This window comes from Anomaloglossus baeobatrachus, chromosome 12 (assembly GCF_048569485.1).
Source record: "Anomaloglossus baeobatrachus isolate aAnoBae1 chromosome 12, aAnoBae1.hap1, whole genome shotgun sequence".
In the NCBI taxonomy this organism is placed as follows: domain Eukaryota; kingdom Metazoa; phylum Chordata; class Amphibia; order Anura; family Aromobatidae; genus Anomaloglossus; species Anomaloglossus baeobatrachus.
The window spans coordinates 19,209,541-19,234,741 of record NC_134364.1 but is presented as its reverse complement, the minus strand read 5'-3'; the positions used below and the strand labels follow the sequence as shown (position 1 = coordinate 19,234,741).

General features: G+C 52.9%; 1 protein-coding gene across 1 annotated transcript in view; it reads left to right on the top strand.

Moving 5' to 3' along the window:
- The first annotated feature begins 12,444 nt into the window (after positions 1-12,444).
- Positions 12,445-25,201, top strand: part of WDR20 (WD repeat domain 20) — a 27,236-nt gene continuing 14,479 nt past the window's right edge. Inside the window, exons 1-3 of the mRNA XM_075329573.1 lie at positions 12,445-12,741; positions 24,057-24,239; positions 24,815-25,201. The exon at positions 24,815-25,201 is cut by the window's right edge and continues 891 nt beyond it. Coding sequence (XP_075185688.1) covers positions 12,493-12,741; positions 24,057-24,239; positions 24,815-25,201 — 819 coding nt within the window. The 5' untranslated portion in view covers positions 12,445-12,492. The remainder of the gene's footprint in view (positions 12,742-24,056; positions 24,240-24,814) is intronic.

The following is a 25,201-nucleotide window of genomic DNA, read 5'->3' as shown; positions in this document are numbered from 1 at the left end:
CTGCGGCCGCCGGCAATGAGGAAGGAAGGAGGTGGGCGGAATGTTACGTCCTGCTCATCACCGCCTCTCCGCTTCTATTGGGGGGCCACTTAGTGACGTCGCTGTGACGCCGAACGAACCACCCCCTTAGAAAGGAGGCGCTTCGCCGGTCACAGCGACGTCGCTAGACAGGTAAGTATGTGTGACGAGTCCGAGCGATTTTGTGCGCCACGGGCAGCGATATGCCCGTGACGCACAAACGATGGGGGCGGGTACGCACGCTAGCGATTTCGCTAGCGAGAACGTAGCGTGTAAAGCGGCCTTTACTGTCATGAGTGTGTCATGGCCTGATGTGATCTCGGGTGGGATCTGACATCAGAAGGTCACAGTGTATAGTTGATCGCAGATCCGCTTTAGTGCCGGCTTATTGTTTACTTTCAGTTGGAGCTTATTTAATTCCATCCGGTGCTGAAGGGGTTAAGGTTCCTTTCTATACTGCTCGATTTAACAGGTAGTTGTAATCTTACACCCAATCCCATCTGCTATAAATATCCACTCCTCCCTATGCCGGCTATAGTTCATTCTATACTGTCCACTCTGAAGGAGCCTATCTCTGGAGAAGCTTAGGTGTTTGTTTCTGTTGCAGCTCAGACGTTCCCTACTAGAAAAGCTGTGGAGTGCTATTTGATGTGTCTTTCCATACCTGTTTGTCTTACCTTCCTTGTGTTGTCTTATTGTAGTGGCAAGACTAGCGTCTCGCTGATCTTCACACTAGTCGGGGTGAGTTCAGGGCCAACAAGGGCCTGGCCATGTGATGTCGAATGGGGGGGAGGTCCGTCTAGGGACGATAGGGAGTTCAGAATCAGCCTCAGGTGACTGTTAAGGGGTGACCGCGCTCCCCTCTCCCTAGCGCCAGGGCCTTCCATTGTATTGCTTCTCTGGTTTTCCCTTTCTCTTGCGCCGCTTGCCAGTAGTCCTCTCGCACCAGGTATGACATTATAGCCAACCCAATTTTTTCCAGGATTAAAATATGAATCCAGTCACGGCTCTCGCACTGCAGATGCAGAGTTTATCTCTGGAAGAGATGGAACTGTGGTCACAGGTTGTACAGCAACTGCAGCAGATTGCGGGTCTGCTTATTTCGGCTCACAACTAGACTCAACCAGAACCCAAGGTAGCCCTCCCAGACAGGTTTTCTGGGGGGAAGGATAAATTTGTTGTTTTCCGAGAAGCTTGTAAACTTTATTTCAAGCTTTGCCATTGCTCCACAGAGTATGAGGAACAGCAGGTGGGGATTGTTGTCTCACTCCTGTAAGGGAATCCTCCGTCCTGGGCCCTCTCCCTTCCAACCAATTGTAAGTCGATAGACAAGTTTTTTATGGCCCTGGGCCTCATTTATGAAGACACGAACCGAGTCTCCCTTGCTGAGTCCAAGCAATGTAGGCATCGGCAGGTGGGATCGGTCAGCAGAGGATTTTTTTCAGAATTCCGCAGATGGGCCACTGACACTAGGTGAAATGACCTCGAACTTATGTAATTTTTGTCAGGGCCTGTCTGAAAGGCTTAAGAATGCCCTGGCTCTGCAAGAAGCACCAGAGTCTTTATAGGCCGCCATGATTTTAGCCATCCAGATTGACAGATGCCTAAGGGACGGACCTGGGTTTAACTCCTTTTTTTAAAGATCTCCCATGGTTCCATATGAACCCATGCAGTTAGGGGGAGCTTCTCCTCAGTCTGAGCCCCCTGCAGTTCACTGCAAGGTGGGGGTTTGTTTGCGATAGTCATAGGGAAAGGGATTTTGGGCTCCTGTCCATATAGTGTGTGGAACGGAGAAATAGCGGAGGACTCACACGTGTGATTATTGTAGGAAAACTCTGCCCATAGAAGAAGCTTGACACAATCGCTGTGATGCTTGTTGTCGAAATGCCACAAGAAGTTCATTAGGATCTGATTAATTCGCTTCACTTAACTGTTGGACTGTGGATGGTAAGCCAACAAGAAGTCCAATGTGACATCCAGCAGCTTACAGGTAGACCTCCAAAACCAAAAAGTGATCTGAACGCCTCTATCGGACACAATGTGGAGAGGTAGGCAGCCCAGGCGTAAAATTTGTTGGATGAAGTGCTCAGCAAGCACTGGAGCAGAAGGCAAACCGGACAGTGGAGTGAAATGGGCCATCTTAGAAAATCTGTCCACTACAACCCAGATGATTGAGCAACTAGAGGACCTCGGCAGATCGGTGATGAAGTCCATCGATATGTGCTGATGAGGAGCGGATGGCACCAATAAGAGAAGTAGTTGCCCAGCTGCTTAGGAGTCTTGTTGCGGGCACACAATGGAAAGGCCGAGACAAAGTCCACAACATCCTTGTACAGGGTTGGCCACCAATAATGTCTCGAGATGAGGAGAATCGTCTTCTTTTGTCCCGCATGACTGGCCAACTTAGACCCCATTGCAACATACGCTTCATATCCGCCTCTGCAATGAACATTTTTCAGGGTGGTACTCGAGATACGTTTACCAGAGCTAACGTGAGCATCTTGGAGGACTCAATAATATGTTGAGGCTCTTCCTCCTGGTCGGCCAACAAAAAGGATCTGGAAAGAGCATCCACCTTGATGGTCTCGGCAGGACATATGTAGAACAAAGTCAAAGCGAGCGAAGAACAGCAACCATTGGGCTTGGAGTGGATTCAGCCTATGAGCCAACTGTAAATAGGTCAAGTTTTTGTGGTTGGTGTACATGACAACTGGATAAGCCGCCCCTTCCAGTAGGTATCACCACTCCTCCAGAGCCATCTTGATCACAAACAGTTCTTTCTCGATCGCCAATCGAGTAATTGCGCTCAGGAGCAGAAAAAGCCCTAGAAAAGAATACGCAGGTAACAATCTTACCGGTAGCAGACTTCTGTGTGAGAACTGCACTGGCTCCGAAGGAGGAAGCATCCACTTCCAGGAAAAACTGCCTGCTAATCTCCAGTCTATCCAGCGCCGGAGCAAAGAGATGGCCTGCTTGAGGATAATAAACGCACTCTCTGATTCAGGGGTCCACAACTTAGGATTGTCCCCCTTATGGATCAAGGATGAGAAAGGGAAAATTCGGGACAAAAATTGTGGGGTGAACTTGCGGTAGTAATTGGTGAAGCCAAGAAACTGCTGAATCGCCTTCACTCCGCCAGGATGAGGCCACTTCAGAACTGCCAACACCTTTTCCAGATCCATCTCCAAGCCGGTGTTAGAAATTATGTAGCCCAGGAAAGGAAGGGAAGGCCGTTCAGAGGCACTGATCCTCTCTCAGCCTTTGTAGAACCTTGCGAACGAACATTCCTCCTGTGTGTAGCAGATCGGGGAAGAATACGAGAATGTCATCCAGGCACACCACCATGCATGAATAGAGAAGATCCCAGAAAATATAGTTGACAAATTCCTGCTGAAGCATTGCTGAGCCCGAATGGCAGTACCCGATACTCATTGTGGCCGTTGCAGGTATTAAAGGCAGTTTTCAATTCGTCACCCGACCGTATACAGATAAGATTGTACACATCCCGGAGATAGAGCTTGGAGAAGATCCTGGAACCTCGGAGTCGGTCAAACAATTCCGGTATAAACGGCAGCAGATACTTATTCTTTTGTTTAAGTTCTTAATAATACATACAGGAATGCAGACAACCATCCTTTTTCTTTACAAAGAAGAATCTGGCTCTGGCCGGTGAGGACTTTTGGATAAATCCTCTTGCCAGGTTCTCCTTGATGTACTAAGGCATGACGTGGGTCTCTGCCTGTGACAGAGGGTAGATTCGACTATGGTGAAAAGTGGAACTGGGAACGCCAATAGGGCAATTATACGGCCTATGTGGTGGCAGTGTCTCAGTCTCCTTCTTGTCGCAGACATCCGCGTAGGCCCAGTAGGCGGGTGACAGACCCAGAACATTTAAGGGTCTTACTGGCAGTCGTGCAGGTAGAACTGGTACAAGACATTTTTCATGACAGGCCTGACCCCATCTGACTACATCTCCGGATCTCCAGTCCAATAAAGGCTCATGCCTCTGAGTAGGACTTCCACAGTAGACGCATACTTTTCTGGTGAGATGGTCCTCTTGGCGGGGTTTTGCCAGATGCATCTGATACACCTCCATGGTCTCAGGAAGAGTATTGGGGAACGCGGGTCATGGCATGATGGGTGTCTGAAATGTAGAAGCCAGGTGCAACGACCTCCTCTCTCGAATCGCCTCTCTGGAACGTTCTTGGATCCTGAGATTGATGCAGATAGCCAGAGATACCAGGTCATCCATGGAGGAAGGCACATCACGAAAGGCCAGTTCGTCCTTGATCCTACCGGACAGTTCTTCCCAGAATGCAGCCACCAGAACCTCATTATTTCAGCCAAGTTCAGAGGATGAATGCAGAAATGAATGGCATACTGACGTACGGTGAGACTCCTCTAGCAGAGTCTAAAGAGCAAGAATGCTGCTGAGAAGACCCGACCCGGCTCCTCGAATACCTTGTGGAATGCCTCTAGAAAGGTGAGCAGGTTCAGGATGATAGGATCACTCCTCTCCCGTAATGTATTGATCCAAGCCAGAGCCTTGCCGGCAGGGCTGTGGAGTCGGAGTCGTGGAGTCAGTGTCCATTTTGGTGGAGTCGGAGTTGGAATAAAATGGACCGACTCCTAAAATATATAATAAATTGGGTACAGCGGTTCAAGTTAGTATGTGATGAATATTTTTTCATAAGACTTTGGGAAAGTTATGAGATGTCCTATAAATGTCTGTTCTATTCCTAATCAAAGAATCTAAATTTTTAGATGACATGAATCTGTGCTGCACTTCAGCTACATGATATAAGTAGTGATGTTACCATTTCACTACAGTAAATTTATCACAAACATGAGTCATGAACAGTTGAAACCAGAAGTTTCCATCCATTATCTAAAAAGACACATCTGCAGGTTTTCCTCACTATCTGACATAAAAGCAGAATTAACATTTCCCGTTTTAGGTCAATTAGGAACCAAAATTATTTATATTTGCCAAACGCCAGAATAATGAGAAAGAGAGACGGTTTTAAGGTATTTTTATTCCTTTCTGCAAAAGTTTACATACATTAAGAGTACTCTGCCTTTAAACATAAGTTATTGACAACGTGTGAGTTAATTAGAGACACACCTGTGGATGTATTTTAATGCACCTGAAACACACGGTGTCTTGTGTAGCATCTTGGGAAAGTTGAAAGAAATCAGCTAAGATCTCAGGAAGAGAATTGTGGACTTGCACAAGTCTGGTTCATCCTTGGGTGCAATTTCCAGATACCTGAAGATGCCCCATCCATCTGCACAAACAATTATACGCATGTACAAACAAGATGGGAATGTCCAGCATCATATCGCTCAAGAATGAGACGGGTTCTGTGTACCAGAGATGAACATGCTTTGGTCAGACATGTGCAGATCAACCCAAGAACAAAAGCAAAAGACCTTGTGAAAATGCTGGTGGAAGCTGGTATGGTTGTGTCATTATCCACAGTGAAACAAGTATTGTATCAACATGGGCTGAAAGACCACTCTGCCAGGAAGAAGCCATTACTCCAAAAGAAAAAGAAAAAAGACAGATTAATGTTTGCAAATACACACAGGAACAAACACCTTACATTTTGGAGACATCCTGTGGTCTGACTAAACTATAATTGAACTGTTTGGCCATAATAACCATTGTTCCGTTTGGAGGAAAAAGGGAGAAGCTTTGAAGCCTAAGAACATCATCCCAACTGTGACACATGGAAGTGGCAACATCATGTTGTGGGGGTCTTTTGCTGCAGGAGGGACTGGTGCACTTCACAAAATAGACGGCATCATGAGGAAAGAAGATTATGAGGCAATACTGAAGAACATCTCAAGACATCAGTCAGGAACTTAAAGCTTGAGCGGAAATGGGTCTTCCAAGGGCAGAAATGGGTCTTCCAATTGGACAATGACCCGAAGCTACTGCCAAACTGGTTACAAAGTAGCTTAAGGATAACAAAGTCAATGTTTTGGAATGGCCATCACAAATCCCTGATTGCTGATGTATGTAAAGCGCTATGGAATTAATAGCGCTATATAAGTGGATAAATATTATCTTAATCCTATTGAAAATGTATGGGCGAAGCTGAAGAGGCCGGTGCGAACGGCAACCTACAAACATGGTTTAGTTATATCAGTTCTGTCAGGAAGAATTGGCCCAAATTCCACCAACTATTGTGAGACGCTTGTTGAAGGAGATCCAACACGTTTTACCCAAGTCACACAGTGTAAGGGCAATGATACCAAATACTAATGAAATGTATAGAAACTCTTGACTTTGCAGAAAGTAATAAAAATGTCTTAAAACATTCCCTCTCTCTCTCTGTCATTATTCTGACGTTTGGCAAATATAAATAAGTTTGGTTCCTAATTGACCTAAAACAGGAAAGGTTTATTCTGATTTCATGTCAGATAGTGAGAAAAACCTGCAGATGTGTCTGTATAGAGAGCGGAGGGAAAAACCTGCAGATGTGTCTATATAGAGAGCGGAGGGAAAAACCTGCAGATGTGTCTATATAGAGAATGGAGGGGAAAACCTGCAGATGTGTCTGTATAGAGAGCGGAGGGAAAAACCTGCAGATGTGTCTGTATATAGAGCGGAGGAAAAACCTGCAGATGTATCTATATTAAGAGTGGATGGAAACTTCTTGTTTAAACTGTATGAAGGAGACGGAGTCGTGAAGTTGGAGTTGGAGTCGGGATCAGGGAAATTGAAGAGTCGGAGTCGGAGGTTTGGCTTACCAACTCCACATCCCTGTTTGCCGGTCAGGTGTGACATCATAAAGCCCACTTTGGCCCAGTCTGAGATGAACTGATGGGATGAAATTTCAAAGTGCAAGGAGCACTAAGTTATGAATCCCCTGCATTGTTGGGGATCGCTGTCAAATTGCGGAGGACTAGACAAACAAGGACCAGAGGTTGGAGCCGGAACTGCTGTTGGAGTAAGGACTACAGCCGGATCCGAGGTAGACGGAGATGCTTGAGTCAAGGCGTGCAGACAAATATCCACTGACCGTAGATGGGTCAGAATCTGGACCTGTTGTTCTCACTGCCTGGCCACCTCTTGTTGCAAGCCGGTAAGCAGGACAGCGCTGGAGCCAGCAGGATCCATGGCCTGGGGAAACTAATACTCGCAGGTGCAAGTGATAGTGGAGCCACTGGGCCACAGCACACGGTACATCTGAAGGGTGTGACGTAGGCACACACTGGGTTTTAACCAGAGTCTCTGATGAGTGAGGATGGACTGGGCTGCCATTAGCCACGAGGTGCCACTCAGTGAGACTAAAGGCCGCTTTACACGCAACGACATCGCTAACGAGATGTCGTGGGGGTCACGGAATTCGTGACGCACATCTGGCCTCGTTAGCGACGTCGTTGCATGTGACACGTACAAGCGACCGCTAACGATGCAAAATACTCACCCAATCGTTGACATGTCGTCCATTTCCCAAATATCATTGCTGATTTTGGACGCAGGTTGTTTGTCGTTCCTGAGGCAGCACACATTGATACGTGTGACACCCCCGGAACGACGAACAACACCGTACCTGCGTCCTCCGGCAACGAGGTGGGTGTGAGTTTCATGCGGCTGCTCTCCGCCCCTCCGCTTCTATTGGACGCCTGCCGTGTGACGTCGCTGCGTGTAAAGCGCACTTTAGGGTATGGATACTGACAGTCTCAGATAAGGCAGATGCAGCTGGGACGGCTGATTCGGCAGGCACGGCCGGTATGGATAGATTAAGCAGTAGGTATGGCAGGTGTAGATGGAGCAGCAGCGGGTATGGCAGGTACAGATAAATGCAGCAGCAGGTATGGCAGATACGGCTGGAATGGATAGGTGCAGCAGCGGCACAAGGGACCAGACAATTGACAATGCATCTCTAAAGGATATACTACATTGCTCAGGCACCTCCCATAGGGGGATTGTGCCTTAAATACCTAGTGCCTCTCAGCCATAAGGAAATCCAGGATAGGACACACGTGCCCTAAGTGTGCTCCCAGGAGACCTGTTTGGTGTACGCAGGCCATGGGAGGCGGCACAGGAACTGAGGATGTAGAAGCCACCTCTGAGCTCTGAGTGGCCAGGAGTGTGTGGCGGCAGTGCGGGGACGTCCTCCTTTATGTCCCTGGGAGTACTCCTGCTCGTCCCTTGGGAGACTCCTGATAATCACTAGGGGGGGCGGACTCCTGATCGTCTCTGGGAGGACTCCGGATCGTCTCACGGAGGACTCCAGACCGTCACTGGGAGGAATCCCGCTCGTCTCTGGAAAGACTCCGTATCGTCTCTGGGAGGACTCCCGCTCCTCTCTGGGGGGGGGGGGAAAGGGGGAATCCTGCTCCTCTCTGGGGATGAGGGGCTCCTGCTCCTCCCTGGGAGGGCTCCTCTCTGGGGGTTGGACTCCTGCTCCTCTCTGGGAGGACTCCAGCTCCTCTCTGGGGGGACTCCTGCTCCTCTCTGGGAGGGCTCCTGCTCCTCTCTGGGGGGGGGGGACTCCTGCTCCTCTCTGGGGGGACTCCTGCTCCTCTCTAGGAGGGCTCCTGTTCCTCTCTCTTGGGGGGGGGGGGGTACTCCTGCTCCTCTCTGGGGGGACTCCTGCTCCTCTCTGGGAGGGCTCCTGCTCCTCTCTGGGGGGGGGGGGGACTCCTGCTCCTCTCTGGGGCGACTCCTGCTCCTCTCTGGGAGGGCTCCTGTTCCTCTCTCTGGGGGGGGGGGTACTCCTGCTCCTCTCTGGGGGGACTCCCGCTCCTCTCTGGGGGGACTCCCGCTCCTCTCTGGGGGGACTCCCGCTCCTCTCTGGGAGGGCTCCTGTTCCTCTCTCTGGGGGGGTACTCCTGCTCCTCTCTGGGGGGACTCCCGCTCCTCTCTGGGAGGACTCCCGCTCCTCTCTGGGGGGACTCCTGCTCCTCTCTGGGAGGGCTCCTGCTCCTCTCTGGGAGGACTCCTGTTCCTCTCTCTGGGAGGGGGGTACTCCTGCTCCTCTCTGGGAGGGCTCCTGCTCCTCTCTGGGAGGGCTCCTGTTCCTCTCTCTGGGAGGGGGGTACTCCTGCTCCTCTCTGGGAGGACTCCCGCTCCTCTCTGGGGGGACTCCTGCTCCTCTCTGGGAGGGCTCCTGTTCCTCTCTCTGGGGGGGGGTACTCCTGCTCCTCTCTGGGGGGACTCCCGCTCCTCTCTGGGGGGACTCCTGCTCCTCTCTGGGAGGGCTCCTGCTCCTCTCTGGGAGGGCTCCTGTTCCTCTCTCTGGGGGGGTACTCCTGCTCCTCTCTGGGGGGACTCCCGCTCCTCTCTGGGAGGACTCCCGCTCCTCTCTGGGGGGACTCCTGCTCCTCTCTGGGAGGGCTCCTGCTCCTCTCTGGGAGGACTCCCGCTCCTCTCTGGGAGGGCTCCTGTTCCTCTCTCTGGGAGGGGGGTAATCCTGCTCCTCTCTGGGAGGGCTCCTGCTCCTCTCTGGGAGGACTCCCGCTCCTCTCTGGGAGGGCTCCTGTTCTTCTCTCTGGGAGGGGGGTGGGGGGACTTCTGCTCCTCTCTGGGAGGACTCCCGCTCCTCTCTGGGGGGACTCCTGCTCCTCTCTGGGAGGGCTCCTGTTCCTCTCTCTGGGGGGGGTACTCCTGCTCCTCTCTGGGGGGACTCCCGCTCCTCTCTGGGGGGACTCCCGCTCCTCTCTGGGAGGGCTCCCGCTCCTCTCTGGGAGGGCTCCAGTTCCTCTCTCTGGGGGGGGGGTACTCCTGCTCCTCTCTGGGAGGGCTCCTGTTCCTCTCTCTGGGAGGGCTACTCCTGCTCCTCTCTGGGGGGACTCCTGCTCCTCTCTGGGGGGACTCCCGCTCCTCTCTGGGAGGGCTCCTGTTCCTCTCTCTGGGAGGGCTACTCCTGCTCCTCTCTGGGGGGACTCCTGCTCCTCTCTGGGAGGGCTCCTGCTCCTCTCTGGGAGGGCTCCTGTTCCTCTCTCTGGGAGGGGGGGTACTCCTGCTCCTCTCTGGGAGGACTCCCGCTCCTCTCTGGGGGGACTCCTGCTCCTCTCTGGGAGGGCTCCTGTTCCTCTCTCTGGGTGGGGGTACTCCTGCTCCTCTCTGGGGGGACTCCCGCTTCTCTCTGGGGGGACTCCCGCTCCTCTCTGGGAGGGCTCCTGTTCCTCTCTCTGGGGGGGTACTCCTGCTCCTCTCTGGGGGGACTCCCGCTCCTCTCTGGGAGGACTCCCGCTCCTCTCTGGGGGGACTCCTGCTCCTCTCTGGGAGGGCTCCTGCTCCTCTCTGGGAGGACTCCCGCTCCTCTCTGGGAGGGCTCCTGTTCCTCTCTCTGGGAGGGGGGTACTCCTGCTCCTCTCTGGGAGGACTCCCGCTCCTCTCTGGGAGGGCTCCTGTTCTTCTCTCTGGGAGGGGGGTACTCCTGCTCCTCTCTGGGGGGACTCCTGCTCCTCTCTGGGGGGACTCCCGCTCCTCTCTGGGGGGACTCCTGCTCATCTCTGGGGGGACTCCTGCTCCTCTCTGGGAGGGCTCCTGCTCCTCTCTGGGAGGGCTCCTGTTCCTCTCTCTGGGGGGGTACTCCTGCTCCACTCTGGGGGGACTCCCGCTCCTCTCTGGGAGGACTCCCGCTCCTCTCTGGGGGGACTCCTGCTCCTCTCTGGGAGGGCTCCTGCTCCTCTCTGGGAGGACTCCCGCTCCTCTCTGGGAGGGCTCCTGTTCCTCTCTCTGGGAGGGGGGTAATCCTGCTCCTCTCTGGGAGGGCTCCTGCTCCTCTCTGGGAGGACTCCCGCTCCTCTCTGGGAGGGCTCCTGTTCTTCTCTCTGGGAGGGGGGTGGGGGGACTCCTGCTCCTCTCTGGGAGGACTCCCGCTCCTCTCTGGGGGGACTCCTGCTCCTCTCTGGGAGGGCTCCTGTTCCTCTCTCTGGGGGGGGTACTCCTGCTCCTCTCTGGGGGGACTCCCGCTCCTCTCTGGGGGGACTCCCGCTCCTCTCTGGGAGGGCTCCCGCTCCTCTCTGGGAGGGCTCCAGTTCCTCTCTCTGGGGGGGGGGGGTACTCCTGCTCCTCTCTGGGAGGGCTCCTGTTCCTCTCTCTGGGAGGGCTACTCCTGCTCCTCTCTGGGGGGACTCCTGCTCCTCTCTGGGGGGACTCCCGCTCCTCTCTGGGAGGGCTCCTGTTCCTCTCTCTGGGGGGGGGGGGTACTCCTGCTCCTCTCTGGGAGGGCTCCTGTTCCTCTCTCTGGGAGGGGGGTACTCCTGCTCCTCTCTGGGAGGACTCCCGCTCCTCTCTGGGGGGACTCCTGCTCCTCTCTGGGAGGGCTCCTGTTCCTCTCTCTGGGTGGGGGTACTCCTGCTCCTCTCTGGGGGGACTCCCGCTTCTCTCTGGGGGGACTCCCGCTCCTCTCTGGGAGGGCTCCTGTTCCTCTCTCTGGGGGGGTACTCCTGCTCCTCTCTGGGGGGACTCCCGCTCCTCTCTGGGAGGACTCCCGCTCCTCTCTGGGGGGACTCCTGCTCCTCTCTGGGAGGGCTCCTGCTCCTCTCTGGGAGGACTCCCGCTCCTCTCTGGGAGGGCTCCTGTTCCTCTCTCTGGGAGGGGGGTACTCCTGCTCCTCTCTGGGAGGACTCCCGCTCCTCTCTGGGAGGGCTCCTGTTCTTCTCTCTGGGAGGGGGGTACTCCTGCTCCTCTCTGGGGGGACTCCTGCTCCTCTCTGGGGGGACTCCCGCTCCTCTCTGGGGGGACTCCCGCTCCTCTCTGGGGGGACTCCTGCTCCTCTCTGGGAGGGCTCCTGTTCCTCTCTCTGGGGGGGGGGGTACTCCTGCTCCTCTCTGGGAGGGCTCCTGTTCCTCTCTCTGGGGGGGGGTACTCCTGCTCCTCTCTGGGAGGACTCCTGTTCCTCTCTCTGGGGGGGGGGTACTCCTGCTCCTCTCTGGGGGGACTCCTGCTCATCTCTGGGGGGACTCCTGCTCCTCTCTGGGGGGACTCCTGCTCCTCTCTCTGGGGGGGGGTACTCCTGCTCCTCTCTGGGAGGGCTCCTGTTCCTCTCTCTGGGGGGGGTACTCCTGCTCCTCTCTGGGGGGACTCCTGCTCATCTCTGGGGGGACTCCTGCTCCTCTCTGGGAGGGCTCCTGTTCCTCTCTCTGGGGGGGGGGGGGGTACTCCTGCTCCTCTCTGGGAGGACTCCCGCTCCTCTCTGGCTCGTCATTCACCATCACATGACACAATCGCCCCGGAGACCGCAGCCCGGGACACTGGTGATCACACAGACATTACTAATTACATGGAGTATGACATATGACCAACAGAGGGCGACATCACAACACTGACAGACGTTTCCACCCTGCGGAAAGCCCGCATGCGCAGTAAGACTATTGGCAACACATGGCCACGCCCACTGGAGGAGGGATCGTCCGCTGTAGTGCGCGAACCCCCTGAGGGCTAGCCCTGCGCATGCGCGTTCGGGCAGATCCGGGTATTTGGCAGGATGAGAGCTGCTTTCCAAGATGGCGGCGGAGGGAGGAGGGAAGGAAATGAACGAAATTAAGACCCAGTTCACCACCCGGGAAGGCCTCTACAAGCTCCTCTCTCACTCCGAGTACAGCCGCCCCAACCGGGTGCCCTTTAATTCTCAGGGCTCCAACCCCGTCAAGGTCTCATTTGTCAACGTCAACGATCAGTCCGGTAACGGGGACAGGATCTGCTTCAATGTGGGCCGAGAGCTGTATTTCTACATCTATAAGGGCGTCCGGAAGGTGAGGACACCCGGAAAGGGGCGGGGCTGACACTGGGCCGCAGCGGCGACACTGCAGGGTCAGATTACAGCTGACCGGAGGCTGAGCCGTCACTGGGGACCGCTCCTGAGCCCGGGGGGAGAGCCCCTCACCTGGGGACCGCTCCTGAGCCCGGGGGGGGAGAGCTCCTCACCTGGGGACCGCTCCTGAGCCCGGGGGGGGAGAGCTCCTCACCTGGGGACCGCTCCTGAGCCCGGGGGGGGGAGAGCCCCTTACCTGGGGACCGCTCCTGAGCCCGGGGGGGGGGGAGAGCCCCTTACCTGGGGACCGCTCCTGAGCCCGGGGGGGACAGCCCCTTACCTGGGGACCGCTCCTGAGCCCGGGGGGGACAGCCCCTTACCTGGGGACCGCTCCTGAGCCCGGGGGGGACAGCCCCTTACCTGGGGACCGCTCCTGAGCCCGGGGGGGGGGGGGAGAGCTCCTTACCTGGGGACCGCTCCTGAGCCCGGGGGGGAGAGCTCCTCACCTGGGGACCGCTCCTGAGCCCGGGGGGGGGGGAGAGCTCCTCACCTGGGGACCGCTCCTGAGCCCGGGGGGGGGACAGCCCCTTACCTGGGGACCGCTCCTGAGCCCGGGGGGGGAGAGCCCCTTACCTGGGGACCGCTCCTGAGCCCGGGGGGGGAGAGCCCCTCACCTGGGGGTTTGCTCCTTACCTGGGCACTGATTGCTACTGACCGCTCCTGAGCCCGGGGGGGAGAGACCACTCCTGACCACCGCACGGAAGGGGCTGGCCAGGATAGGGGCGAGCAGGGCGCTTACATTCTATAATGTACTATGTCTGGGTGGTTGTTGGGAGTATGAGCTAGTAGCACAGGTGACCCCTCATCTACCTGCACCGTATACAGCGATGATGATCTGATATTGACAGAGAATGGTTAATATTATTGGCACCTGCGCAGTGTGGAATTCTGGGAGAATAGTGATGTTCTGGTTAAAGGGAACCTGTCCGGGGATCTGTACCGCAGCCAGCGCCGATCACCTCCCGGCAGCAGCACTTCAGACAGGTGTAATTATTATCTGAAATGCTCAGAGAAAATATATAGGATCCGCAGATGAGAGACCGGTGTTCCTCTGCGGCAGAGCTGTCAATCATCTCTGGATGTCTGGGGCAGAGCTGTCAATCATCTCTGGATGTCTGGGGCGGAGCTGTCAATCATCTCTGGATGTCTGGGCCATCTGTGCAGAAGATATTGTGGACCCCAGTGTGGGGGGTGACTGCTACTGGAGACTCTCAGTGGTTTGCATCACTATGGGGGGTGGGGTCAGATGACACGACGGGTGTACATGCATGGTATGACCCCCCCCAGCAGATGTGCAGCCTGTGATTCCTTACTACTCACTTCTAAAGCCTTGATGTGTTGCCGTGGCATCCTGAGAGTTGTAGTTCTACTAAATAGTTGTCTGTTACTGGTTTTGAATAGAAATATTTTATTTTCTCCAAATGGATCTGAGGAAGCAGAAAATGTTTATAATAATGAAGAAAACTCTGAGCAAGCAGAGCTGCAGTGTAAAGTGTAAGGGAAAGACAATGGCGTCTGTGATCATAGCAGTATCCTAGGTAATGACACTTCCTGTACTTGATCATGTGACCACTTCAGCCAATCAGGAGGTACCGGGAAGTGTCGGTGCTGATGAGTACTATTTTCCTCTGCGTCAGTTTTGAGTTGTCAATAACATGAAAACTTTGCAGCAGGATCCAAGCTGTGGTAGAACTACAACTCCCAGTATACCCTTACAGTGAAAGAAGTGAGGTGAGGGGTTTCCGTGTCTCGCCCCACCCATTTGTAATCTCGGTGTGAAATGTTTCTCCATTCTCGGCTGATTTTTTTTTTTTTTTTTTTTTTTGTAATCTGACTCCAAGGCCTTTGACACATTTCTTCATCTTCTTTCCATGAGATGATGGGTGTGTGTGTTTTGTAGGAGAAAACTCTGCGATAAATGTATAACTGCGGTGATGTGAGTGAGGTCTGTGCAGCCAGGTCATACGTGACTGCGTCTGTAGACGTACAACGTGCTGCGCTAATCCAATGTACTGACTGTGTGTGGCGCCCCCTGCTGGATCAGCGGCTGCACAGAACATGCCCTGCTGAGCCTGAGACGCCTCCTATGAATCACCACGATTGGTGATCAGCTTTGATCGCTGGAAATGATCACACATTTTACCTGCAGTGGCCACTACTGGCCAAATGTGGTATCGCATTGCACCTCGTCAGGTGACCATATAATGCTGGTCTGTGCACCTAACATGTCCTTGTGCATTGTAACAAAGCGTCAGCTGTGTGACCAGGGTAAGGTCAGGAGGGGCTTTCAAGCTGTGGATAGATAGATATATATATATATATATATATATATATATATATATATATATATATATATATATATATATATATATATATATATATATATATATATATATATATATATTTTTTTTTTTTTGTTTTTTATGTTTATTTTTTCCGGCAGTGATTGGCCACGTGACCTTTTATTGCATAGTGGTCAAATTGTTTCAACAGACTTAAAGGGAACCTGCCACGAGCAGTTCCGGGTGCATATTAATAATCCCTGCCTATCCGTCCCTGTATAGACTAGCACTGGTAAAGGGATGTTTAGAAAGAGTATTTCTAAAGATCTTAACTTATGCTCATGAGCGCAGGGACTAGTCCCAAGGGCGTTTCTCCCCCTTAGCTGGTCGGTCCACATAGCAAGGTAGCGTGCCCCTGTGGGCGTACTAACATGCTAATGAATACGTAGCGACACTGCCCATACCTCACTGTTCATGGCGGCCGGCGGAGGATGCTGCGCTCTGCGCATGATCCGAAGTACCCGAGGCTTCCGATCATGCGCACTAAACTGATGCCGGGTGTAAGCTTCCGGGCTTCAGTGAGGTACAGGGCACGGGACCGGAAGTGCTGAGGACTAGGGATCATGCGCAGAGCGCATCCATCCTCCGCCGGCTGCCATGAACAGTGAGGTATGGACGGCGTCGCTGCGTATTCATTAGCATGTTAGTATGCCCACAGGGGCGCGCTACCTCGCTATGTGGGCCGACTAGCTAAGGGGAGAAACGCCCTTGGGACTAGTCCCCGCGCTCATTAGCATAAGATAAAAGATCTTTAGAAATACTCTTTCGTATAGGCTCTCGTACCTGGGGGGGGGCGCAGGCTCTCGTACCTGGGGGGTATAAGCACATGCACTGTTTAATCCAGTCACTCCTATGGGAATTCCAGAAACTGCTGAGCAGGTGGAGCTTCCATAGATGTGACTGGAGAGTCCCCCCCCCCCGTCTCCAGCAGGGCCAGATACTTTTCTCCATAGTGTATTTGCCCCCTTCTAATCCACATTCAGGGGCTTTTCTCACCCCCTCCATCTATGTCCATAGACTTTAATAGAGTTGCCCCCTCTGTAGATGTAACAGCACTCGCTCTTCTGGGAGGATTTCTACACATTTTTGGAGTCCTTCTTCCAGAAGAGTATTTGTGAGGTGACCCTGATGTTGTTGGGAGAGGCCGAGCGGACAATCTCCATTATAGGATGGGGCTGGGGTCTGGTCTCTGTGCGGCGTCATGGTCAATTACCCCCCCCCATTTCTCTCGTCTGTATGAACCTTGTGCACTGGACATGGAGGAGGGTCTCCCCAAACTGTTCCCACAAAGCTGAAGCTACAATTCTCCACAATGTCTTGTGCTGAAGGATTCAGATTTCCCTCCACTACTGTAGAACTAAGAGGCTGAGGCCGCCCCTGATAACTGCACGGAGTATTGTCCTCCTCCGTCATTTGTACAGCAGGCATTATATAGTCAGGGGGTAATGGCCTCAAGTCACCAAACCCAAACTCATCCTTCAGTCACAGAGGAGTGCGATCCGTCCCTGCACAGAACACGTCTCGCACTGAGTCCAGTGGTGACAGCTTTACACCGCTCCATCCGACGCTCTGCACCGCTTGGTGGCGCGCGGCTGGGCGCTGTGCTTGGTGGCGCGCGGCTGGGCGCTGTGCTTGGTGGCGCGCGGCTGGGCGCTGTGCTTGGTGGCGCGCGGCTGGGCGCTGTGCTTGGTGGCGCGCGGCTGGGCGCTGGGCTTGGTGGCGCGCGGCTGGGCGCTGGGCTTGGTGGCGCGCGGCTGGGCTTGGTGGCGCGCGGCTGGGCGCTGTGCTTGGTGGCGCGCAGCTGCTCAGCCATGAAGCCACTGGTGGGCGCAATGTTATGTTACTAGAGGGCATGTGAACTCTGCAGTTACGGGGTCAGCAGAGCGGTGGGGAGTTTACTGTCCTTTGATCCTCAGCACTCGGCCCCCCGCTCTGTAACGTTACAGGGTCTTCACTATGTGGCTGAGTTGCTTTGGTTCCTTCTACTTGACATGTGATGGGGAAGGTTCAGGAAGGAGAAATGTCATGAACAGACTTGTTGCCCCGGAGGTTCCTATTAGAGGATGCGCTGGTATCAGTGAGCTCTGCACCACCGGCCTCTGTCACATTATTAGACAGACGGCACCCGGAGGTGACTGGGCCAGACCATGAGCAGAAGTAACTGCCCTGCCGAGTAAACGGTGTGCCGGCACCACGGCCCGGTGACCTCCACGTTCTCTTAGGCCCGCACAGGTTATCAGACCTTGGCACAGCTTTCAGGAAGCGGCTGCGTCTCGTGTCTTGCGAGGTGAACCCCGAGCAATGAACTTGGTTAATGATCAGCCGGGAATATCCCAGGACTGGAAAGAAAGGAGCAGCTTCACTTCTCCCAGACGCGGCAAAGTATAAAAATACAGGCAGATCCGTATCAAGGCGTCAAAAATGCACGAAGGACGCTGAACGCTGGAGCTGCGCACTGACACCGCCATCAGGGGACCGGCAAAGGTGGAGGAGGGGATAGATGGGATATTAGAAGTGTTAAATAAGCAAGGCTGCTGTCCTGCAGCAACAGCTCCACCCCTGTCCACAGGTTGGGTCTGGTATTGCATTGAAATATATGGTGCCGCTCTGCATTGCCTCCTGATACCTGTGGGTAGGAGTGGCATTGTTCTTGGAAGGAAGACGCCATATTTTTCGAATCCTGGTCGACCCCTACTTAAATGTCACAACCTGGAGCTTGGTCCATTTGGTCCATAGCTGCTAAAGTTTTTTTTTTTGTTTTTTTTTCTTTCTTTTCTTTTGCAGCTATTGGATTAGGAAAGGATCCGCTGATGCTGCATTATGCATGGTTAGGGGCCTGAAGGGGCAGAGGATGACCAGGGGGGATGAAGGGGGTGGAGCATTATATAAGAGTTCATGGGGGGTCCGGAGCATGACACGGGTTCAGAAGCCAATTGACAGACTGGAGCTTATCTCTAAAGTTTACTGCCTAGGGGGGGGCTTTGCACACATTGCTGCTCCTTACAAGGATGGACCTCACTCCGGGCAGAGCCAGCCACAAATGGATGATGTCTGTATTCAGCACCGAATGATACGAGATGTGATTTATGTACGAGGCTGGAAATTGTGCCCCAGCCCCCCCCCCCCCTCCCTGCTGCTCTGTTCTCCAGCAGTGATGAGCGGGCACTACTGTGCTCAGGTGTACCATACACAAGTCACGCCCCTCCAAGCGTCTGTCTGATCGTTACAAGTACTGAGCATGGTAGTGCCCGCTCATGACTAGTTACCAGTACAGAGCATGGTAGTGCCCGCTCATGACTAGTTACCAGTACAGAGCATGGTAGTGCCCGCTCATGACTAGTTACCAGTACAGAGCATGGTAGTGCCCGCTCATCACTAGTTACCAGTACAGAGCATGGTAGTGCCCGCTCATCACTAGTTACCAGTACAGAGCATGGTAGTGCCCGCTCATCACTAGTTACCAGTACTGAGCATGGTAGTGCCCGCTCATCACTAGTTACGAGTACTGAGCACCTGAGCATGGTAGTGCCCGCTCATCACTAGTTACGAGTACTGAGCACCTGAGCATGGTAGTGCCCGCTCATCACTAGTTACCAGTACAGAGCATGGTAGTGCCCGCTCATCACTAGTTACCAGTACTGAGCATGGTAGTGCCCGCTCATCACTAGTTACGAGTACTGAGCACCTGAGCATGGTAGTGCCCGCTCATCACTAGTTACCAGTACAGAGCATGGTAGTGCCCGCTCATCACTAGTTACGAGTACTGAGCACCTGAGCATGGTAGTGCCCGCTCATCACTAGTTACCAGTACAGAGCATGGTAGTGCCCGCTCATCACTAGTTACGAGTACTGAGCACCTGAGCATGGTAGTGCCCGCTCATCACTAGTTACCAGTACAGAGCATGGTAGTGCCCGCTCATCACTAGTTACGAGTACTGAGCACCTGAGCATGGTAGTGCCCGCTCATCACTAGTTACCAGTACTGAGCATGGTAGTGCCCGCTCATCACTAGTTACGAGTACTGAGCACCTGAGCATGGTAGTGCCCGCTCATCACTAGTTACCAGTACTGAGCACCTGAGCATGGTAGTGCCCGCTCATCACTAGTTACCAGTACTGAGCACCTGAGCATGGTAGTGCCCGCTCATCACTAGTTACCAGTACAGAGCATGGTAGTGCCCGCTCATCACTAGTTACGAGTACTGAGCACCTGAGCATGGTAGTGCCCGCTCATCACTAGTTACCAGTACTGAGCACCTGAGCATGGTAGTGCCCGCTCATCACTAGTTACCAGTACTGAGCATGGTAGTGCCCGCTCATCACTAGTTACGAGTACTGAGCACCTGAGCATGGTAGTGCCCGCTCATCACTAGTTACCAGTACTGAGCACCTGAGCATGGTAGTGCCCGCTCATCACTAGTTACCAGTACTGAGCACCTGAGCATGGTAGTGCCCGCTCATCACTAGTTACCAGTACAGAGCATGGTAGTGCCCGCTCATCACTAGTTACGAGTACTGAGCACCTGAGCATGGTAGTGCCCGCTCATCACTAGTTACCAGTACTGAGCACCTGAGCATGGTAGTGCCCGCTCATCACTAGTTACCAGTACAGAGCATGGTAGTGCCCGCTCATCACTAGTTACGAGTACTGAGCACCTGAGCATGGTAGTGCCCGCTCATCACTAGTTACCAGTACTGAGCACCTGAGCATGGTAGTGCCCGCTCATCACTAGTTACCAGTACTGAGCACCTGAGCATGGTAGTGCCCGCTCATCACTAGTTACGAGTACTGAGCATGGTAGTACCCGCTCATCACTAGTTACGAGTACTGAGCATGGTAGTGCCCACTCATCACTAGTTACGAGTACTGAGCATGGTAGTGCCCGCTCATCACTAGTTACGAGTACTGAGCATGGGACGGCTGCCTCATCTGTAATCTACATTATGGCCCATATTGGCTTGGCATTAGGAGGAGCAGGGATCAAAGTAGCCTTCATGTTTATATTTCTCCATTTGTCGCTGGCAGGATTCTTCCCTCTGGTCTCGCCGTCTCTTGGGCTCTGTTGTCATTAAACAGTCAGTGTCTTGTCATCGGGCACGTGGCCGCCATTGTGCCTCGCCTGATCTGTTGTCATTGGGCAGGTGCCGCTGGTTGTGTCCTGGATGGAGATGGAGGGCGGCATCGGGCCCCTTTCTAATATACTTTGATTCAGTTCCTCACTATACTCCTAAGATCCTTGCTTGCTGTCAGTGAATGTAACAGCACAAATCTGACTTTGTTGCATAATTAGGTGTTGCCATGAGCACTGTGCTTAATGGGGTCTTTAACTCAGAACGGGAAGTGGGTCCCCCCCATGGCATTGCCGGTGTCATGTGCTGGGAACGCTGACGCACGGCTTCCTCCTGTCCCATGACTCCATGTTTTAAAGATCTGATAAATCATTAACTCTATATTCCCTGTACTACGTTCTCCCATCATGCACTGCTGTAACGAGCTTGATCCTCCAGTACGGACAGAAGGGAGGCGTCAATTACCGTCGTAATCACAGGTGCTGCGTACCGGTCGTCAGGGCATGCTGGGAGTTGTAGTTTTGCAATGATGGGAGAATAGGCGCCAATTACATAGAGAAGGTGATTCCAGAGAGCAGTAGACCGCCCGGCCATTCTGTACAGTTTGCAGCCAGGCCCGGCTCTGGAGTAAATCGTTGCCGCTGTGCCGCATTAATAGGTTAATCTGGTGAAAGCCGATGCCGTCACCTCTCAGTGCTTCACTTTGTCAGCGTTTATACATTTAGGAATAAAACATGAGCGGGGTTTTTGGTTTCATGGCTCCCGGTCGCCTCTGGATGAATGGCGCCCCCTCTCTGTTTCGATATTGCCCTTCGTTCTCCGGCAGTTACCCCTCTGTAATTGGACGGCCTTTGCTGAAGGATCAATGGCGTCTCTGGAGTCAGCGACTCCCGCTCCGGCGGCCCCTCCGGCACCTGTCATGGCGCTGACTCATACCTGGTCTTGGCCTCGGCGTCTCGAGAGTATAGATTTTTGGCTCCGTAGATGATAGAGAAGTGCTTGATTGCTCCAGCAGACTGTGATACTGCTGTTATTCACAAGGATAAAATGGCCTCTGGCACCGCGACCGCTCTGAACAATGGGTCGGATTGCTGGGATCAGTTTCCTGTTTTTGGTCTTACTGGACAAATCCGTCAATTCAGCGTCCGTGCCAGCTAGCTGGGTCAACCTGGGGTCTGCGGGTGAGTACTGGGCACAAGCTGTTAACCCTGTAACCTGACTAATCTCCCAAATCATAGAGAAGCCACTGAGTGCCAAGTTCCCTTACACCGGCTTATTATGCAGCCAGTAGGGTCAGTCTGGAAAGCCGGGTGACTGGCCACCGAAACCAGACAACCCCGGTGCAAATAAAGCCATCACAGCAAGTGTCTCCTGAAAACCATGATCGTTTGTAAATGATGCGAGCACAGGTTGTACTGGCTCCTTGTCTCTCCCTGTAAATGATACAGGAACAGGTGGTATTGCCTCCTTGTCTCTCCCTGTAAATGATGCAGGCACAGGTGGTATTGCCTCCTTGTCTCTCCCTATAAGTGATGCGAGCACAGGTAGTATTGGCTCCTGGTCTCTCCCTGTAAATAATGCGAGCACATGTGGTACTGCCTTCTTGTCTCTCCCTATAAATGATACAGGCACAGGTGGTATTGCCTCCTAGTCATTCCCTGTAAATGATGCAGGCACAGGTGGTATTGGCTTCTAGTCTCTCCCTGTAAATGATGCAGGCACAGGTGGTATTGGCTTCTAGTCTCTCCCTGTAAATGATGCAGGCACAGGTGGTATTGCCTCCTAGTCATTCCCTGTAAATGATGCAGGCACAGGTGGTATTGGCTTCTAGTCTCTCCCTGTAAATGATGCAGGCACAGGTGGTATTGGCTTCTAGTCTCTCCCTGTAAATGATGCAGGCACAGGTGGTATTGCCTCCTAGTCATTCCCTGTAAATGATGCAGGCACAGGTGGTATTGGCTTCTAGTCTCTCCCTGTAAATGATGCAGGCACAGGTGGTATTGCCTCCTAGTCTCTCCCTGTAAATGATGCAGGCACAGGTGGTATTGGCTTCTAGTCTCTCCCTGTAAATGATGCAGGCACAGGTGGTATTGGCTTCTAGTCTCTCCCTGTAAATTGATACAGGCACAGGTGGTATTGGCTTCTAGTCTCTCCCTGTAAATGATGCAGGCACAGGTGGTATTGCCTCCTAGTCTCTTGCAAATTGAGGCACAAATAGTGCTGCATCTTTCATGGCTACATGTAATTGAAGTGAATGATGGGGCAGATCTAGACGCCAGCATTATATACATGAGAATAGACTGATATTTTAGTATCGGGGCCTTCTCCTGGGATGGTGGGGGCCTTCTCCTCCATTTTGGTCATTTTGCTGGCGCCTCTGACTTTGCTGGCAGCTTTCAGAGAGCAGAAATGCTGACAGTTGGCACCCCACCGGCTCCCCCAGTGATGTGAAATCCGATTAGCGTCCAGCAGCCGGCGGATTTTCATCTCTTTCCTGTTGGGTAGATTTGCAGAGGTTTATGGACCTGGGAGCATTAGAGGCAGATTACTGCGAGGAGTCATTTACATCAAATGAATTTGGAATTAAGACCGGATCTTCCCTTCCCGCTTTGTTCTTGATGATCTCCTCTTCCAATAAAGTGCCGCCGAGAACATCTCACACTCTCCATCATGATGTGCCCGGTGTCATCCGCTGCCGGGGAGGGGGTGGGGGGTCGGCTTGGAACGACACTGTGACAGGTCCCTTGTTTTTTAGCATATTGCTACGTAGCAATGGTTGATTACATAAAACTGGAAAAATATGGACGTCTGGGCCTTATGACCTATATGGGTATATGGAGCTCGTAGATGCATTGCCCCCTCCCCATGCGGAAAATGTATGGCAAAATTCAGCTTCTCGCAGCAGTGATGAAGAGGTTAAAGGGGTTGTGCAGCAGCTCTCACTTGCACATTAGGCTTTGGGGGGCGCACTCCATGCTGGGCCAGGACAGATCCCGAGACAACCGGCAAGCATCCTCCATCCGGTGATGGGCACAAGAGATAACGACCACTTCGGTAGATAACAACCGCCGGACCAGAGCCCTGAAAACTGCCTCTAAATAGTAGGTTGTGGTATCAGATGAGGCACTAGCCAGAGGTTTGCAGGGCTCTAGTCCGGCGGCCAAGGACTACCAACATGGCGGCTGAGTCTGGGTGCTGCAGTTTTCTTTTGCTCATCCGTTGTGGACAGTCTTATGCCCCAGATGAAATGGAGAGGTGCTGTACATCCCCCTTTAAGTTGGGAGGAACGGGGTCATTATCTTATCGTGGTGTCCTGCTCACTTGTAAAATAAGTGCCCTCCCTGGATCCAGTGCCGGCTCTCCACCACCGCTCTGGTCTCTATTGGCTGCTGCAGTGACTTCTGCTGCAGCCAAACATTAGACAAGGTGGCCTTAATGATACAGGCGGCACAAGCCCCCGAGATGCAACGGTGATGTGCTCTGAAGGTTGACATCACCGCTGCAGCCAAGCCTCAGAGTGTATTTCCTGTTACATATGTGTTTGGGGTCAACTTCTCTAAAAACTACTTTTAATGAATTGCTGCGCCCCCCCCCTCCCCCCCCTGTGCCCTGTAAAGCGTGCGTGATCTGCAGCATTGTGCAGGTGACCTTGGTTTGATGTTCTAGCTTCAAAAACTGCAAACTAGTGAAAGTTTCCCCTAATCCATCGCTTCCTCGTCTGAATCGGGGCCCCACAATAAGTGACCCCTGACAACTACTAGGAAGGGAGGGGGCGGGGGGGAGTTGTTTGTGTATGATCGTGTGTAGATTTCTCAGACAAGGTTTTTGTCTTTTCTCCTCCTCAGGCTGCTGATCTGAGCAAACCCATAGACAAGCGGATCTACAAAGGGACGCAACCCACGTGTCATGACTTCAATCATCTCACCGCCACGGCAGAGAGCGTCTCGCTCCTCGTCGGCTTCTCTGCAGGCCAGGTCCAACTCATAGACCCCATCAAGAAGGAGACTAGCAAGCTATTTAATGAAGAGGTAAATGCGGGGGGATGGGAGACAGTTTCCTTATGTAGGCACCAAGTAAGGGGCACATGTCCGTGCCTCCCTACTATGGAATTGCACCAACGTCCCCCCACCCCTTGTACCCGTTCTTTGTCTTCTTTGCTGTGGATGAACCTCTGACATTTATGCAGGGTCCTGCTCCTTATCTCTGACGTCACACTGCCGAGTTCTGTCCCTACAGCTCCTATGTGTCTCCATGGTAACAGACTACAAAAAGAAACTCCGTAGTCTGATGCTGCAGTCGTGATCCCCTTTTTTTTTTTTTTTTTCTCCACCAATCCAGAAGAATATATGAATTGAAACCTGGAGCTTATAGATTATGAAGTCGCCCAACATTATCATGTTTTGTTTGTTTGTGTGTAATATATATAATATAATATATATCTATATCTCCTTTTTTGAAGCGAAGTTGGAAAGGTTTTGCTCTACTTGTCGCATTGTTGCACTGAATATGATTTTTGTGATATATTGAGTGTTTCGTGACCAATTGTATTTTTATTTATTTTTTTTTTGTCCTTTTTTTTTTTTTTTTCTCTTGTCTCCAACAGAGGCTAATAGACAAGTCCAGAGTAACTTGTGTAAAATGGGTCCCGGGCTCGGAAAGCCTATTTCTCGTAGCTCATTCCAGTGGGAACATGTACCTGTATAATGTGGAGCACACATGCGGCACCACCGCGCCCCATTACCAACTACTCAAGCAAGGAGAAAGCTTTGCCGTTCATACATGCAAGAGCAAGTCCACCAGAAACCCTCTGCTGAAATGGACTGTGGGAGAAGGGGCCCTGAATGAATTTGCTTTTTCTCCGGATGGGAAATTCTTAGCCTGTGTGAGCCAAGACGGCTTCTTACGCGTCTTCAACTTTGATTCTGTGGAGTTGCATGGTACTATGAAAAGCTACTTTGGAGGACTCCTATGTGTGTGTTGGAGCCCGGAC